Source organism: Bidens hawaiensis, unplaced genomic scaffold (genome assembly GCF_021521415.1).
Source record: "Bidens hawaiensis isolate Kalapana, Puna unplaced genomic scaffold, B.hawaiensis_p1.1 tig00014039_1, whole genome shotgun sequence".
Taxonomy (NCBI): domain Eukaryota; kingdom Viridiplantae; phylum Streptophyta; class Magnoliopsida; order Asterales; family Asteraceae; genus Bidens; species Bidens hawaiensis.
Window position 1 is genome coordinate 585,716 of NW_027492209.1, and position 19,071 is coordinate 604,786.

Sequence of the window (19,071 nt, forward strand, 5' to 3'; positions counted from 1 at the left end):
GTAATTTGAGTGTATTCATGTTTATTGCACATTTCATGTATCTTGAGTTTCGTATTACTTATATAATTCAAATTGTTAAACCCGTGTAAAACACGAGTATCTAAACTAGTTTAGTATATACAAAAATATGATACAAATAATTGAATAATATATAGATGTTATGTAATACTCAATAACTAATACGTGACACAAAAAGTGAAAAACCACTCACGAGTCAAGCTCAGTTTCAGGAGTAAAACTCGAAACAAACCAACTCTCGTAAAATAAACAAATAAGCCCGAGCTTAGTTGAGTTTGGGTTCTTCCCGACTCGTTTACGCTTGACAGTTGACACCCTTGTAAATACACACGTGGAAAATGACACCAGTAAAATTCTGATGCAACCCAAGCCAGTTGCATCTTATTACCTTTTTTTTTCCTTAACCCATGCCACTTGTTTATGTAAGTTGAATGAAATCAGCCAGTTGTAAATTTGTAATTATTAAAATTGTTCCATTTGCAGCAGAAAACCCATCGCCTATTTAAACCCCACAATTACTCCCCATTCACATTTACAGAAAGAATATATATTTCTCTATATCTATATCGATATCGATCCCCAACAACCCAAACCCTAGATTTCATCAATTTCCCCCCAAATCATCAAATCCATCCAGATCACACACAATCTTCAACACCTAATCACTTTCCCATCAAAACCCTAACCAAAATCAAACCAATTGGCCATCAATCGGGTATGGGCCGAGCGTGTATATCACCATCAAAACCGTCATCATCATCGCCGACGTCAGCCGTGACGACATCAACGTCGATCACGGAAACCGTTAACGGCGAGCATGATTTCAAGATCGCCGGGTATTCGTTGGCCAAAGGCAGTGGGATCGGTAAATACATAGCGTCTGATACGTTTAATGTCGGCGGGTACTCGTGGGCGGTTTATTTTTACCCGGATGGGAAGAGTACGGAGGATAACGCTAGTTATGTGTCGTTGTTTATTGCGTTGGCGAGTGATGGGTCGGATGTTAGGGCGTTGTTTGAGTTGACTTTGATTGACCAGAGTGGGAATGAGAGGCATAAGGTTCATAGTCATTTTGGAAGAGCGTTGGAGAGTGGACCGTATTCGCTTAAGTACCGCGGTAGTATGTGGTAAGATAGTAATTATTATTATTATTATTATTATTATTATTGTTGTTGTTGTTATTTGATAAATGAATGATCTTTATTTGTGTTTGTGTTAATAGATGGTTGTGTTTTGAATTGTTATGTTAGTTATTATTGTTATTTGCATATACTGTTAATAATATGATCCATCTGATCAGCTGGTACTTGGTAATGTAATGAACCCAATTATCTCATCTTCATGTGAATATTATGATTTGCGTATATTGTTGATATGATCTTTCTGATCTGTTGGAAATGTAATGAACCCAATTGTAGAGGTGCACATGAGTCGGTTTTGCTAAATGATTGATCTTTATGTGAGCAATGGTTGTGTTTTCGGTGATCTAGTTATCATTGTTATTGTTATTATTATTGTTTAGGGTTAGTTTTGGATAGTGAAGGAATATTATTATTTGCATACTGTTAGTAATATGATCCATCTGATCAGTTGGTAGTATAATAAACTCAAAACTGTCCCATTTTCATGTAAATTGTAGGGGTACCCTAACCGAACTATGGGCTAATCAGAGAATAATAAGTTGACAACCATTGGTTATGGTTAATTGGTTTTACATGCTGATTCAATTTTGTTATGGGCCGGTTGACTGTGAACTAGAATAGGTTGTTGAATGTTTGTTGGTGACTAAAATAGCCTAAAACAATGTGATTGGGCCTCAAAGCTTGGGTTTGAAAACTTTTAACCGCTTTATAAGTTATTGGAAATTTGGGATTGATTAGTTTGAGTGTTAGTGTTTTACCATTTAAAATTCTTTGGGTTGGTTTGGTTTTGTCGGTTATGGAAATATTTTTTAACCACTCAATAAATCGATTAACTGTGGTTTTACTTAATTGTGGGTCGGTTTGAATTTGTTGGTTATTGGAATATGAATAGCCAAAACCAACCCATTGGTTATTGGTTGGGTTGGATTATATCGGTTTGGTTGTCTCGGGTTTATGCACACCTCTATTAAATTTTTTGAAATTACAATTCTTTCTGATTATGGATTTTTGGTTGTGACATGGTGCAGGGGTTACAAGCGGTTTTTTAGAAGATCTGCTTTAGAAACATCAGATTACTTAAAGGATGATTGTCTTCAAGTTCATTGCTGTGTTGGGGTAGTTAAGTCTCACACAGAGGGTCCTAAATCCTACTCTATTCATGTACCACCATCAGATATCGGGCAGCATTTTGGGCAGCTTCTGGAAAGTGGAAAGTGGACTGATGCTTCTTTTGAAGTAAATGGAGAAACATTTGCTGCCCATAAATTGGTTCTTGCTGCCCGGTCACCTGTTTTTAGGGCTCAACTTTTTGGCCCGATGAAAGATCAAAATGTTAAATCTATTAAAGTTGAAGACATTGAAGCCCCTGTTTTTAAGGTTTGTTTAAATATATGAACTGTTTAATGAAAGTTATAACACTGAAATAGATTGTTGCCAACATTGATAGGATTAACGACCGAACATTCAGTGAACCGCACAATAACAAGTTCGTTTATATTCGTGCAATTAATAAACAAGCGTAACAAAACTTTTTGCTGAACATGAAATCATGTCTCATTTCTGTGTTCATTTAAATTCGTTTTTGTTCGTTCTTTCATTGAAAATTGTTTATGTTCTTTGTTTACGTTTGTATAAGTTTGTTCATATATTCATTACAAAATTTTAGGTCCATTACAATTTAGTATAATATTATGAAATCGAAATGTCACCTGTCAGAATTCAGTCTGGTTGTATTAGTTTTTTTGGTCCACCAAATTGATGTTGACTTTTACTTCTAATTGGTGTTAGATTAGTTATGTTCGTTTATCCATGTTCTCTATGTTCAGTTATGTTTGTTACGCTTATGAACCTTTTGTTTATATACTAATTAACAGATGGACACGAACTCGTTTCTTAATGAATGAGCATGAACAAGATTACCCCGTTTGTTTAATTGTATGTGTTTGATCGTTTGCTCTATTAAAGTTAACGGACCAATTTTTTCAAACTTATTATTGGCCTTGACACAAACAACTTTTGGTTCTTGTAACTATTTTACAAATTTGTTTTCCTTTCAGGCATTGATTCATTTTATGTATTGGGACAAACTGCCTGATATGGAAGAGTTAACGGGCCTGAATACAAAATGGGCTTCAACATTAATGTATCAGCATCTGCTTGCAGCTGCTGATCGGTACGGTTTAGAGCGGCTTTTGATGTTATGTGAATCTAATCTTTGTGAAGACGTTGCTATCAATACGGTTGCAACAACATTAGCATTGGCTGAGCAACACCATTGTCTCCAGTTAAAATCAGTGTGTCTTAAATTCGTTGCTTTGCCTGAAAATCTCAGAGGTAAATTATTTCTGTTTTGTTACAGTTATAAATGAGCTCAGACTTACAATTGCTCTGGAATACTTTGTTTCTCTCTTGAAAATGTATTAAGTACAAGTAAAATATATTTCAAAATATTAAATACTAATCTGATTCTTGAAGCCAGAATATAACAATAGAAGGTTGTAAGTGGTGGTGCAAACATCTTTTAACCGTCTGTTTGTATACTGGTTATTAACCAAACCAGTTATTGGTCAACATAGTCAAAATTAGTTATGGATATGACACCGGTTTGAGGATGTCTAAAAACCTAACATATAAAACCAATTAAGTTGTTAACTGAAATAAGCGTTTTGATTAAATAACAGAGAAAGTTGATTAAATACCAGATATGATAAATAATCTCAAAGTTCTTTTATTTATATTAACACATGGGGGTAAAGCCGTCCAAAAAGTACATTCCAACAGTTATATAGCTGTTAAAAATGACTTGATCCCCCCCCCCCCCCCCAACGTTAAGAAGTTAATCGGTTTTTAACCTGAGAAAATAACTGATTTATGGTTAACCGATTCCACCAATTAAAACCACTAACCACTCCCTAACCTATTGTTCGATATCAGTTTGATATTGATTTCTTAGTGACCGGTTTGAGTGTTGGGTCGTTTCGGTTGATAACCGAGTTCTTTTTGCACCTATCGGTAACAATAATCATAACTGATTATCAACCAAACTGATATGACACTGAAAACAGGTTATTGAGAAATCGGTTTTTAACCAATACAAACCATAGGTTAGGGACCGGTTAGGGGCTTTAGTTTGTATAGAACCGATGAGCCGAAAACTGTTTAGTTGCTTAAAAAATCCGGTCAACCAGTTATTAATGTTTGGAAAAAAAATCTAGTTGTTTTTTAATGGCCATGTAGTCGATAGAATGTATTTTTTGGACCGGCTCCCCCCCCAATATGTATAGAAATTTAACTTTATTGAGTTTATATCATATATATGTTGTATTTAACTGAAATTTTCTATTATTTTGAAAATTATTCTGGTCAATAAATATTTTACCCAATAGGCTTTACGTGTTATGTTTCTAGACATCCTCAAAGTGGTTCTTTTCATGACTGGTTTTGACCATGTTTACTATTAACCCGTTCGGTTAATAACCGTTGTATGAAAATCATTTGAATCCCCATCTAATTGAATATAAACTTTTTGTGTTGATCAGCTGTGATGCAGACCGACGGGTTTGACTACTTGAAAGAAAGTTGCCCAGATGTGTTGACCGAGCTTTTGGAACATGTAGCTCGAAACAACGAGCATTCTCTTGCTGTATCTGCTCAACCAAACGCGATCATATTTGATGGAAGTGATGTTCATGGTAGAAGGGTGAAACCTAGATTGTAACTGTAGAAAGCCTGTTTGTTTGTTCTAGTTGTAGAAATTGTTAACCGTTGTTTGGTTAACTATTGTTCATGTATTTGTGAGAAAAGGTTTAGACTCGTTTTGTTTGTTTTCTGACTCTATGAATGACGAGTTTTATACATATTATTGTATCTTCATATGCTTTATGCAAGGCCGGTTTTTATCTTCAACGTGGGTTTTAACAAATGTGGTTGATTACGTGCATCAAAATCTGGAATTTTACGTGTATCAGTGTTTTATTTTGGGAATCTCTCTCCTAAAAAGATCATTTTTTAGAATTTTCCCTTAAATCAATTTTAAAAACATAATCAATGTTTTATTATGATTACATGTGTATCAAATGTTAAAAGCAACAAGTACATGTCTTCACATCAGTTCTAGATTTACAATTGGTATTTGGTTGTATATTAAATTACTTGACTGTTAGACCAAACGGAACCAATTACAGAGCTCGTCACTAGGAATGTATACAAATAAACACACAAGCCGAATTAAACAAAGAACAGATGGGTTTAATACACGATAAAGATTGTTTTCATCAGGTAAGTTTTCATGTGAAATACGTGTAAGACGGATTTGAATTGGAAATTCACGTGGTAGGTGGGAGCAATGATAGGCGTCGGTTTTTTTAGAAATCTCACAGGGAATTTCCTAATGTCACGCGGAATCGTGGAAGACGAATTTGTAGGGATCATTTTGAGAATTTTCAATTTTGAAGGATTATTTTGGGAATCTCTCTTCTAAAAAGGATTATTTTGGGAATTTTTCATTGATTAAATCAACAATTATTTTGATTATGAACAAGTTGTAATCATAATAATTATCCATGGTACGAATCACAATTATTTTTAATTTATTCTATTAGTTTTTTTTTCTTTAAATATGTTAATCTAAAGAACTTATTTTATGATTTTGTTTTCAAGCGTAAAGAACCTAACCCCGAACTGAATTCGCATCGACTTGCCATCGTAACGTCCGTGTATTACCGACTAAACAAATGTCGTTCTAAATATGTCAGTTTTTTTTGTGTAATAGGATATACACGTGCCATTACTATTCTGAATGTCTACTAATTTATTTTTTTGAATTTAGTGTCGGTACCGTAACGAACTTGTAAGTTTAACCCAGGTGCTGATGGTTTGATTTAAATAACCCAATTCAATAGATTTGGTATTTAGTATTTTAGCGGTGACTTTTGTTGGCTGTTCGATTTAAAATTACCTTGGTTTACACATCTGAGCTAACGACGAACCCTAGAAAAAAATGGTAAATATCCATCCAATCTCTCTTTGATCTTCAAAATTTTATGTGAATTTGATGACGAATTTACACTCGTGTTCTTATTGTTGCAGTTGTTCTTCTCATACTTCAAGGATTTGGTTGGTAGAGAAGTCACCGTGGAACTCAAGAACGATTTAGCGATACGCGGGACTCTTCATTCAGTCGATCAATATCTCAATATTAAGCTCGAGAAGACCAGAGTCGTTGATCAAGACAAGTTTCCTCACATGGTACGCCTCTTTAATTTTGTTTACGTTATCTTTTTTGCGATTTAGGTCAAAATTGAACTTTCTGAACCCAAATTAGGGTTTGTAATTGGGGATTTGTTTCTCTTTCCAAATTGGGGAAGAAGGTTGTAGTGTCTTTATCAGCTGAGTTAAATCAGTCGAACAGAAAACCGAATTCTGATTTGGTTTTCGGTTCGGTTTTGAATTACCCAAATTCGGTTCGCCTTTTGGTTTATATAAAAAAATCAACAAATATTATAGCCGAATAAACTGAAAGTGATATGTTTAAAGTATCAAACAGATTAAACGGGTAGAATCAAATGTACTAGTAGCGAAAATGAGCTGTATGTTTAATGCATACGTGTAGGGTTATTATAAGAATACATAGCTTTCTAAGAAGCCTAGGAAGCAGTTAATGGTTTAGATCTATATAGTGTGCTAAAAACCGTATGCTGTCATATTTACATGGAAGGCGTTATTTATGTCATCTTATTTACCACAGTGATTATTAACAAGAAAATGGATTGGGCCGAATGTGGTAAACGTGACCCGTTTTGACGTGTACCAAAGATACCCGTTTGGCCCAATTCTTGTTAACTGACCTGCACGACTTGCGACCTCTAGCTTTTGACCTTAATGATGTTAACTTTAGGGTTTTCTTTTATGTTTAACCATGATGATTGAAATTGATTAATGATGCCATAATTTTTAAAACAATCCAACTAGTTTGTGAGAACTGCATAAACACTTGTACATATTGTTGTAATTATGATTCTAAAGGTGGTTATGTAACAAACCACATACCCGCCCCATTGTCGTTCTTTCACCAACTTTATTTAACTAGTAACTAGCACAATTATACGTGTTTATGCAATTTTCATGGCGGTGTACTTAAAATTGGTTCTATATAAAACGTGTCATTTACATTTGGTTGCAGCTTTCAGTCAGGAACTGCTTCATCAGAGGATCAGTAGTGAGATACGTGCAATTGCCGCCTGACGGAGTTGACATCGAGTTGCTCCACGATGCCACTAGAAGAGAAGCTAGAGGTGGTTAGAAATACGCATTGTATTTTTTCTTGCAATTTTAACTAGTTATTTGATGCACAACTTTGAATTTTTTTGTTATTCAAATTCTAAGTAATTTCTTCATTATGCAATGCTTAAACTAGTAAAATTAATGTTTAAACTAGTAAAAATTAATATTATTAAGCAGTCAAAAGCATTTATGCTTCGTACAAACTATAAAAAAGTTTTTTTGAAACCAGTTATGTGTTTGGTCAACAAAGTCAAGAACCGCCCGGGTAGGAATCAGTTTCGGGTATGGTTTGGTTTTCAACCAGTTTGGCCGGGGTTTTATGGTTTTTGGCTGGGTCAGGGCTGAGTTTTGACTGGGTAGAGGTGGGATAGGTTTCGCTTTTGGGTCTTGGCACGGTTTATCTAGAGGAACCGGGACTTGGTTGATTTGGTTTGTACCCATGGGTTGTGCAGGACGGGTGTAATAACCAAAATTTTAAATCATTTATTAAATATATTTTAAACACTAATATAGTTAAAACTTTAAAATAAGAATAATCAAATTAATATATATACGTATATTCATTCTATCTTACATGTTATATTATAATTAAATGTAACCGTAATAATAAAGAAAAAAAAGAAGGAAACTAGAAATAAACATATAAGAGTGAGGGAGTTAAGTTTAGGATAGACACAATTCAAAATTTGTTTTATCCAAGGAAGGCAATAGTGGTTCAAAGTTTTACAAACGTGGCTATCTTTCAAGTTTGTTGTTCGTTTATATCGAAACCTTTGCTACGAAGGAAACTAGCTGTAAATACATTTATTTAAACATTCAGAAAATAACTCCAGCGGCCGTTTACCATTCCGGTATACCGAAACGAACCAAAACACCAAAATAGTACTCTTGTCCACTCTCTCCAGTCTATAGCCATCCCGGCAACCACCTCTGAACCCCCGAAGCCGAAGTCATGACGCAACCAAAGTTCACCAACAAACCGTTATTCGTCTCTAATATAAGGCAATCCCGCACACTTATATTATGTTTACTTACATGTTTGTATATATACACACATACATATAGATTTACTTAAAATATATTTTCGTCAAGTTTTCCGATGATACTTCGTGATATTCGGCGAGCCAAAAACAGACTAAAACATCAACAAGATAATCACGCTACCTATATTCACCTTGTTAATAACTTTCGGTCACTTTGCCACCTCTCGTAGAACTCAAAACGGTTTTCCGGCCAACCCGGTCGTTTTCCCGACGAACGATGATGAAGATGAAGTAATATCAAGGTATATTTTAGTTATTATTTCAATAACAAGTGAAAGCCTAGCTAGTTAAAACTGTTAAGTCAAAACTCCATTAAACACTTGGTCTGGGTTCGACACTCGTCTGTTGCACCCTCTTTTTAAATTTGAAACTCGTACTTCATTAAGTAAATTATCTACTAAACTGGTATGGTTATTAAAGTAGTTGGATAATACAAACTTTTACCATCATGACTTTATAAAAAAAGGATAGAAAAAGAAAATAATAATAATAATACTACTACTAATAATAATAATTAAAAAAATAATTAGTGAAAGTTTTGTAAATAGGTAATATGGACTGGGATTAAATTTCTATGTCATCTTTTCTTATTTATAAAAAGGATTATTATAGACCACATTGTTGGTTGCACCCTTAATTCATAAGAGATGGCATAAATTATTATTCTTCACTAATGATACAAATGAATCCTGAAGAGGTATGTACCCGCCTCAACATCGAGCGAGGCGGGTCAACCCACAAGATATAGACAAGAGGCTTGAAATCAAGATATTATGAAGGCACAAAGCAAAAACCTATGCGCATGGCGCATATCACATATGCTCACGCGTATCACATGCTCGCGCACCATATATGCTCACGCATATCACATCTGCGCGTGGCACATCTGCGCGTGGCGCATATCGCATGCTCACGCATCATATATGCTCACGCATATCACATCTGCGCGCGGCGCATATTACATATGCTTGCGCATACCACATCAGCGCATGAAACATCTGCGCGTGAGAATAAAGAGAAGACTTCGCGCATCCTCAGGATAGGCGCATATCACACGTGCACATAATCAACCTCGTCCTTATCCAAATCAGGATAAGGACAACCTTGATTGTGCTCGTCAGCAAACATTCCAGAAGGTATCCTTTAAGGAATAAGAATATTCTGATGTTGACAGCTACCAATGAAAGGTGGACAACTCAGCAAAACCCATGTGCTACCACGTGATTGCACATAGGTCAGGTGAAATACCCGGGTCAGAGAATAATTAATGAAAAAGCACCAGGTGCCCTAAGGACACGTGGCGCAAAGCAACAGGAGGAGGCCAAAAAGGCCCTAATGGGATCTGAGCCCAATCATTGGAAACCCTAGCACTATAAATACCACACCACCTCCACAAGGAGGAGGGAGAACAGTAAGCAAGAAAATATATTCCAATTCATTACTCTCTCTCAGATTATTATTATCTTCTCCTACAAACTCTTATTCTCACACCGGAGGGTTACCCCAAAGAGGACCCCTCTGTCCCTTTCTGAGGGGTAAGTTCACGCAGCTGCTCGTTTTGTAGGTGGAAGAACTCATACTCCTGAGAACCATCGGTGAAATAGCATAATCATACCCGAGGGAAGTTGATCGTCTACCAGTGAGCCGATCCACGTTTCTTCATTGGCGCCATCCGTGGGACTCGAACCCACGACCACGTGGTTAAGAGCCTTCCCATGGAAATTGTGAGCGACAATGGCAAACAATTCACTGACAGGAAGATATCCAGCTGGCTCAAGGAATTGCGCATCAACCAAATTTTCACTTCAGTATACCACCCTCAGGGGAATGGCCCAGTGGAGCGCGCGAACCAAAGCTTGCTAAATGGGCTGAAGAAAAGGTTGGAGGGAGAATCCCATTCTTGGGTCGACGAGCTACCTAATGTCCTGTGGGCGCACAGGACATTAAGCAAAACCAGCAATGGCGAATCCCCGTTCAGCCTAACCTATGGAACGGAGGCTATGATTCCAGCAGAAATTGGATGCCCATCCCATAGAGTGCTCATGATGAACAAGATTGATAACGAGCGCGAAAGGAGGTTGGATCTCAACTTGCTTGAAGGGCGCAGAGAGGCGGCTATCATCAGTGAAGCCAAATACAAGAAAAAACTGGAAAAATATTACAATCAGCGCGTGAAAGAATGCCACTTCAAGAAGAATGATTTTGTCCTTCGAAACAATGAAGCTAGCCGCGCGATACCCCCGGGAAAGATGTCCCCCAATTGGGAAGGACCTTATCAAGTCTTGGAAGAATTGGGAAAAGGCGCATACGCTTTAAAAGATTTGAATGGAAAGAAGATCCCGCGCGCATGGAACGCAGCACAGCTTAGAAAATGTTTCATGTAAAAATTGTCAAGTTTGTAATCAAGGCTTTTTAAGCCATTATGAATAATAATACGCGCTATCTTCTCTTAATGTGTGTTCTATTACTTTTTGCATACATGTTTCACACTTCCCTTTATTAATTTTGAGCAATATGACAACATTGTATTGACATCAAAACAAAAATAAAACGAAGTAAAACATACATGCGCGAGCTTCAAGCTCAAACGCGTTAACGAGTTTTAACTCTAAAACGTCAGGGCCTTAGCCCAATAATATGAGCCTTAGCTCAGGGCCTTAGCCCAATAATGTGAGCCTTAGCTCAAATCACTCACAACATCCATCCTACATGCTGCGCAGCCTGACCATAAAAATACCTAAGCACAACTAAGGCAAAGCACATGCCAAAACATAGTTGTTAAGGTCTCAGGTCGAGGTCGCGCATGGAATTGTAATGGATATCAGAGTAACACACTGACACGTAAAGGCTAAAAAAACTCATAATTCCCTATAATAAATGCGCGATAACGTCGCGCAAAAGAGGAATAATGAAACGCCAAAGCACGTGTCAACATAGTCAGGATATTGCAAAATCACTTACAATATGACAAGGATTAAGTAAAATAATTTCCTTACAACCTTGTTCTTATTTCAACGTGCAAGCATATCTTATATTCAATAAGCAAACATGCAATATAAAGAGATAAATGGGGAATGCGCAAGATGCGAATAAGGGAAAAACAAATTTCATTCCAAAGCATTGAAGTTTACAAGTTTACAAGATGATGAGATACAAACTACAAATAAAAAAAAACATGAAGGGCTTCTCAAGTCTCCACGTCGACGTCAGCCTCTTCATCGCCCTCCTCATCACCGCCCTCAGCATCTGGCGCAGCCCGCTCCTCGTCATCTCCAAACTGACCATAGTCAAGATGTTCGTCCTGAATGGAGTCGTCTTCTATCACAATATTGTCAGGAGCGGGTCCTTTGGCCACGCCAGAGCCGCTAGCAGGGGCAGCATTCCCCGCGCCATCATCGCCGCCACCAGCCCCTTCGCACTCGTCAAGTAATTTCTTTAGCGCGCCGAGATCGGGCTGGTCAGCAAGCGCGGCTATCTGCAAATCATAAGGAAAAATATGAGTACAAAAAGACTAGGAAAATAAGTCAAGGTAAACTCATTAAGGTTAAAATACCTGCGCAAGGATGGGAATGGGAGTATTCAAATACTTCTCCCCCATCTCGGCCATGTCCGCGCAGACAACGTCGAGCTGATAAGGGTAGTCGGATGGGTTCTTCTTCAGCATGCTATATTCACAGCCATCCTTAAACCCTTCAGCTCGACCCACCAAGCGCGAGGCAGCGTTGCAATCCATCACAAGGGTCTGAAACTCGTCTGAGTATTTCATCGCATAAGCGCAACGAGTCATACCCTGTGAGATTAGCCATTGGTGATCCTGCGCGAGGGAAGAAACAGACGTCTCAAGAGCAGGAATCTGAGAGTTTAACAACTCAACAGTTTCCTTGGTCTGTTTCAGCTCCTCTCTGTCGGACGCTGCTGCCGCCAAGGCCTCTTCCCTTTCCGCTCGCGCAGCATCGAGCGCTTCTTGGCTAGACGCTGCCGTCGCCAGGGCTTCATCATTCTCTGCCCGCGCGGCCTCTAGCTCCTTTTTCAGGCGCGCAACCTCACTCTCTAATGAAGATTTTTCAGTGATAGACTGCACAAGAGCTTGGTCACGCGCCTCTGCGTCCAGCTCCAAGTCGCGCACTCGCCGCGCGTACTTGGCCGCGTCCGCCTCGGCCGCCTGCAGCTTCTCCCGCGCAGCCTGTAGCTCATGCCCGCGCTTCACGAAGGCAGCGTTGGCACTTGCTCGGTTCTCGCTGAGCTCTGCTTGGAGTTTCTCAGCTCTCTCTCGAGCATCAGAAAGATTCCAAGCAGATACTTTAGCCTCTTGCTTGGCTTCCGCAAGAGCATCACGTACCTTTACGTAATCATAGCGAAGCTCTTGAGAGGCAGCAAAGAAAGCCGACCCAGCGAAAAGATGGTCATTGAGCAAGTCCACGCGAGCGCGGTCCTCCTGAAACCTCCTTTCAGCTGGAGGCACAGAATGAGCCCAGAAGTCTTCACACACACCCATGGACTGAAATGAGCTATCCTCAGTAATATTCCATCTCGGGCGATAAATGTGATCGGCTTCCTACAAACACAAAGTAATGTTCTAAGTCATCTAAACACTAATATGGAAGTCCGCGTAGCGGAGCAAAACGAACTTATACCTGCGGGGAGCAAGCAGAAAAGTCAGCGCCAGCCCCACGAGAAGACTGCGCCGCGAAATCTCGTGGCGCTACAGGGCTTGCGCGGCCGCCATCGGAGTTTTCAAAATGGACCTCCTCATCTTCCTCTGTAACAGGCCTTTTCTCCTGCGACCTGGAAAAATCAAAATCAGCCTCGCGAGGAGGGCTGCGCGCAGGAGGAGGTGAGGGAGGTCTCGACGCCGCGAGATCCGCGCGTAAAACAGCCTCCTGCTCCTTAGTAATCCCAATGAGGGGAGATTCAGTGCTTGCAGGAGCAGGAGCAGAACCAACGGCGCTGGCACCGGCGCCAGCAGTGCCGCCAGCAGCTTGTACGCCAGCTATGACTCCTATGAAAAAATCAACAAAGAGAAATGGTTCATGACTTGATCTAAAAGAAAAAAGTCAGAAAATAAAAGCGCAATACATACCTTAGCGCACCGCCGTTCGCGAGTTAAACATCGCCATGAAGTCCATTCTCCCCTTTTTTGAGGGTAAAACGGGGGACTTCGAAGCAACCTCCGGCGCAGCCTCGGTACCTGGTTGTGCCTGAGGTTGATCCACCAAGGTCGCCGGCTCTATAAACATTTGAGTGAGCAAAGATTCATTAATAATTCTATCCGAATCGCGCTCATAACACCATAAAATATAAGCAAAGTATACCTGTTGAAGAGGAAACAGCAGGCGCAGCGCCGCTTTCCTTTTCCGCAGCGCGAAGGGAGGAGGTGGCGGCACCATACCTTGTGTGGACAGGAGGTCTGCCCACATTTTGAGGCAAAGAAGACAAGGAAAACTTGGAGGTAAACTCCTGGGTTTTCTCAAGTCCCTTCGCTTGAGTAGGAGGATCCTGAGCAACAGGGGCATCATTTTTCTTCTGTTTTTTACTGGCCCCTGCGCCAGTTTTCCCCTTAGCTTTACGCTTGAGTTGGGGCACCTCAGCTTCCTCCTCCACCTCCTCTTCCGCGAGCTCCAGCTCGTAGTTCTCGAGCGCATCTACAATACGTGCAACAGGAATGTTAACCAAATTTGGTATTCTAAAGGCATAAGCATAAGTACAAGGGCTTACCAGGCGCGTCGCTGTCAAAGCAAAATCCCAGATCAACAGGGATGAACATGTCATCGAAGCGATCGGGGAAGCCAACTTCCCCAGCGCCCAGCGCGACAGAGCCACCCTCCATATGCTCATCATAGGCGGCGTGGACATACTCCTTGCTTACTGCACAAAACAAGACAAATGATATCAGCAAAACGAATTATATTCGCGCAGAAGTAATGCAATGAGTTAATAACTTACACAAGCCGTCAACTTGGATAACAGGCTCAGTCGCGCTGTCGGCCCACCTCCTGCTCATGCCAACCCCCACCAGCGCCTCCTCGCAAATATTCTTGGCGGGGGATGGTTCAGCAGTCAACTTATTAACCCATGCGCCAGTTGGGTTCTTAAAAACATTCACATCCGCGGGCGTAGAAGTGATCGCGCGCAGGGTCATGCGGATGGGAATCACACCAGCCTTAATATAGAAAAATTTCTCAGACCAGTCATGAAGGCTCTTGAAGGAAACAGTGCAGCACTTGACCTTCTGACTGCGAGGAACGAATGAGAACCAAGAATCTTGGATTTTCGGCTTATAAAAATATTGAAAGCGCCGAGGGGTGGGCTCCTCGCGCTGAGATTTGCACATGAACTCAAAATGAGTCATGCGCACAAGTCCAAACGGATGGACTTGGGATATGTGAATCCCATAAAATCGAAGCAGCGCACCTACAAACCTTGTCATCGGGAGACGAAGGTTGCAGTGGGTGAAAAAGTGGCAGTACAGGGAGAAGTAGCCGGTGGGCGGATCCGCCGCCGTTTGCCCGGCCGCCGGGAGCATGCAGCCATACTCAGGGAGAAAACCCTGAGAGGCGATGAGACTGTCAAAATCGGACTGCCTCAATTTGCAGGGGATCTCATCCCACCTCTTCACCGCCTTGACATTCCCCACCTCCTCCGATGAGGCCTCGGCAGCCCGTTTCCCCTTGCCGGTCTTCTTCAAAGTAGACATCACCAATGACTTTACACGGCGTTTGCTGGGGGAGATTGTGGTGTCTGGGCTATCAGACATACAACTGAGAATCAGACAGAGGTTACTTCAACAATGGAAATCTGGAAGCAGAAGACAGGCCTTAATCGGAATAAAATGGAAGGAAAGAAAAGCTCTGAAATAACAAGGAAGATGAAGAATAATAACTCAAAGGGCTTGCTTTTATAGGCCCAGGAGAGAGAAACAGGTACTGATCAGAGTCCACGCGCCCCCACTCGCAGGTGTAGACCAACGCGAGCGCGACACGTGTCCCTGACACTGTGTGAGGGGACATGAAAGGGAACGAAACAGGCACTGATCAGAGTTCACGCGCCCCCACTCGCAGGTGCAGGCCAACGTGAGCGCGACACGTGTTCCTGACACTGTGTGAGGGGACATGAAAGGCAACTGTAGCACCTCGAGCACACGAAAAGTCTGACACGTCTCCATCTCTGACGCATGTCAGCAACAACCAACCACGTACATGGACGATTCATTTCAACCAAAAGGATAGAATTTCGCGCAACGATGAGAAATAAAAAGAAAAGACAAACCCTATTAAAAGAGCAAACTATTAAGTCTAATATCTATCTTACCTCGCTCGCGCGAGACAAGACACACATTAGACTGGGGGGGCTTGAAGAGGTATGTACCCGCCTCAACATCGAGCGAGGCGGGTCAACCCACAAGATATAGACAAGAGGCTTGAAATCAAGATATTATGAAGGCACAAAGCCAAAACCTATGCGCATGGCGCATATCACATATGCTCACGCGTATCACATGCTCGCGCACCATATATGCTCACGCATATCACATCTGCGCGTGGCACATCTACGCGTGGCGCATATCGCATGCTCACGCATCATATATGCTCACGCATATCACATCTGCGCGCGGCGCATATTACATATGCTTGCGCATACCACATCAGCGCATGAAACATCTGCGCGTGAGAATAAAGAGAAGACTTCGCGCATCCTCAGGATAGGCGCATATCACACGTGCACATAATCAACCTCGTCCTTATCCAAATCAGGATAAGGACAACCTTGATTGTGCTCGTCAGCAAACCTTCCAGAAGGTATCCTTTAAGGAATAAGAATATTCTGATGTTGACAGCTACCAATGAAAGGTGGACAACTCAGCAAAACCCATGTGCTACCACGTGATTGCACATGGGTCAGGTGAAATACCTGGGTCAGAGAATAATCAATGAAAAAGCACCTGGTGCCCTAAGGACACGTGGCGCAAAGCAACAGGAGGAGGCCAAAAAGGCCCTAATGGGATCTGAGCCCAATCATTGGAAACCCTAGCACTATAAATACCACACCACCTCCACAAGGAGGAGGGGGAACAGTAAGCAAGAAAATACATTCCAATTCATTACTCTCTCTCAGATTATTATTATCTTCTCCTACAAACTCTTATTCTCACACCGGAGGGTTACCCCAAAGAGGACCCCTCTGTCCCTTTCTGAGGGGTAAGTTCACGGTGCTGCTCGTTTTGTAGGTGGAAGAACTCATACTCCGGAGAACCATCGGTGAAATAGCATAATCATACCCGAGGAAAGTTGATCGTCTACCAGTGAGCCGATCCACGTTTCTTCAAATCCCACGAGGTCTAATCATAAACTACAAATTTAAACTAACTGTTGTACAAATAACAATGAACCTTAAATCAGTTTATAGATAGATTATTATAAAAATGTCACAAACGTTAAGAAGTATTTAAACTTGAAGACATAATTTTCATATATAAAACACCAAATGTTTAAAACTGAATTTATAGAATTAAGTATTAGTAATACATGCTTTAAATACAACAAATATATTTCTAAAAAAAATATAACTCGTATGTAGATTTTTTTGAACGCTTATAAACAAATCGGCGTCGCTTTGGAGCATTAAAGGTACGGATCCTTACCCTCACTCCTTGTTACTTCATATTCAACTGATAACAAACCCATTGAGTTTATATATTTTTTTAAAACTCCTCACGTCTTTAGCTTATCAATCCACTTGACTGTCCTTTGGATTCAAGTTCTGATTATAACTGGATTTAGCTTCATGTCATGTGATATTATTATGTTTAGTTATTCTCATTATCTCATGTTCCGATATATGTTACGTTTTTATATTTACTATGAGTTATGTGAATAAGATTATGTATTCCGATACTCTGAGTGCCGCTTCTCGTGGAGTGTCCCACGAGCATGTTGTTGCGGCATCGACAACATGTGCACCACCCGTGACGGTGAGATCAGTTCACGGCGTCTCTTAAGTACAAGTGTGGTACATATGGCTATTAGGAGGCGTATGGATCGATCTTAGGATTAATATTAAGGAGATGGATAACGGGTATGCCAACTCGCCATCTTATGTGATAAATATGCAGGAGTAGCTACCAGTATATTGTCACGTTTTATGTTCACTCATGAGTACATCCATATGGTACGATTTAATTTATTTAATAAAGTTATTTTGCATCGTATTAATTATCGTAAGTTCAATCTAAATTTCGTTGCATTAAAACATTAATTCTTTGAGCCTGTTATTCCGTACTGAGCATTCGGCTCATTTCGTTATTTATATTTTTGGTATACTGGTCCACAAGTTACTTTGGGCGGGATTAAGAGCGAGAGATAAAACATCAGTGTCCTAATAAACGCTAGTGTAAATTAACTTTAAGTTTGCTTTATCTAATGTATTATATTTTTGACAAGTAGATATAAAAAATTATGTCTTTTGTTCAGAAACCATATTATTATGACACGTTAGCCCTTCCGAACCAGGGTGTTACAGCGTGTCCGGTCCGAAACGGGTTTATTCCCAAGTCTAGACCATATATTACACATCCATTAGGCCAAATGCCTGTTTGCTATTGTATGTCCATAAACAGATGCTATATTACTAATATAAATTGTTTAATTATAAAATAGAAGTATGAAAAATATATTAAAAAAAAACCTATGAAAAAAAAGAATATATATAAAACACACACTATATTATATTATAAAGTATTTGGTAAGGTTATGCTAAAATTCTTCTTGTACTTATCAAACTCTTCCATGAACACTACTTTTCATAAGTAGTAGAGAAATCAACTGTCACCATTAGGGCATATTGGGCTAAACATATGGAGAGCTCCTTATAACTTAAAGAGGGGTAAAAAGACAAAAATGTTCCTCCATAAGTCACTATAAGTTATAAATTTGTAACTTATAGTGACTTATGGAGGGGCATTTTTGTCTTTTTACCCCTCCATAAGTCATAAAAAACTCTCCATAAACTTAGCCAAACATGCCCTTAGTACCACTATCATCATCACCGTTATCACTATCAACATTGTCATAACGACCACCACGAATTAAATAGCCAAAAAGACGTTCTCTTCATCTTCTCCATATCAATCTTCACTGTCACCATCTTCATACTAAAAAAATCTAATAAACTAAACTGACATCAAAACGTTAAGCGCATCACGATCTTAACGAGTGTAATTGCTAACATACCTATATTAAATCATCTGATATTCTCTCTTAACAGGTCAAAGAAATGTCCATGAGCTTGAGAAATTCCAAAAATATCTACCATCAACACCGTCGACTGGATATTTACTATTGCCAGACTTTTTATTCAGCCAGCCATGTTGCAACATATGTCAAGGTGAACGCCGGAACCAACGGAACTGATGGCTATCAAGCGAGGAAGTGACTCTATTGTGTTAACATGTTCCCGTCAGAACATACAATCAGAGACCATGTCTATGTCGAAACCAACCTTATTATTATTTGGTGAACGCCGGAACCAACGGAACTGATGGCTATCAAGCGAGGAAGTGACTCTATTGTGTTAACATGTTCCCGTCAGAA

General features: G+C 40.0%; 2 protein-coding genes across 2 annotated transcripts; both read left to right on the forward strand.

Annotated features, from left to right (window-relative positions):
• The first annotated feature begins 686 nt into the window (after window positions 1–686).
• LOC143545839 (BTB/POZ and MATH domain-containing protein 1-like) lies at window positions 687–5,038 on the forward strand. The gene is made up of 4 exons (XM_077037649.1): window positions 687–1,145; window positions 2,189–2,537; window positions 3,218–3,494; window positions 4,700–5,038. Exons 1-4 carry the CDS (start codon window positions 736–738, stop codon window positions 4,876–4,878), a joined length of 1,215 nt encoding a protein of 404 aa, XP_076893764.1. The 5' UTR covers window positions 687–735; the 3' UTR covers window positions 4,879–5,038.
• Window positions 5,039–6,070: 1,032 nt separating this feature from the next.
• Window positions 6,071–7,580, forward strand: LOC143545841 (sm-like protein LSM2). Its single transcript, XM_077037650.1, has 3 exons — window positions 6,071–6,162; window positions 6,249–6,407; window positions 7,342–7,580. Exons 1-3 carry the CDS (start codon window positions 6,160–6,162, stop codon window positions 7,459–7,461), a joined length of 282 nt encoding a protein of 93 aa, XP_076893765.1. The 5' UTR covers window positions 6,071–6,159; the 3' UTR covers window positions 7,462–7,580.
• Window positions 7,581–19,071: the final 11,491 nt, after the last annotated feature.

Excerpts from the sequence above, each read along its gene's own strand:
- LOC143545839 (XM_077037649.1), top strand. The coding sequence starts at position 736 with ATGGGCCGAGCGTGTATATCACCATCAAAACCGTCATCATCATCGCCG. Across the intron at positions 2,538-3,217 it reads TTGAAGCCCCTGTTTTTAAG|GCATTGATTCATTTTATGTA; the intron begins GTTTGTTTAAAT and ends TTTTCCTTTCAG. Across the intron at positions 3,495-4,699 it reads TTTGCCTGAAAATCTCAGAG|CTGTGATGCAGACCGACGGG; the intron begins GTAAATTATTTC and ends TGTGTTGATCAG.
- LOC143545841 (XM_077037650.1), top strand. Across the intron at positions 6,408-7,341 it reads AAGACAAGTTTCCTCACATG|CTTTCAGTCAGGAACTGCTT; the intron begins GTACGCCTCTTT and ends ATTTGGTTGCAG.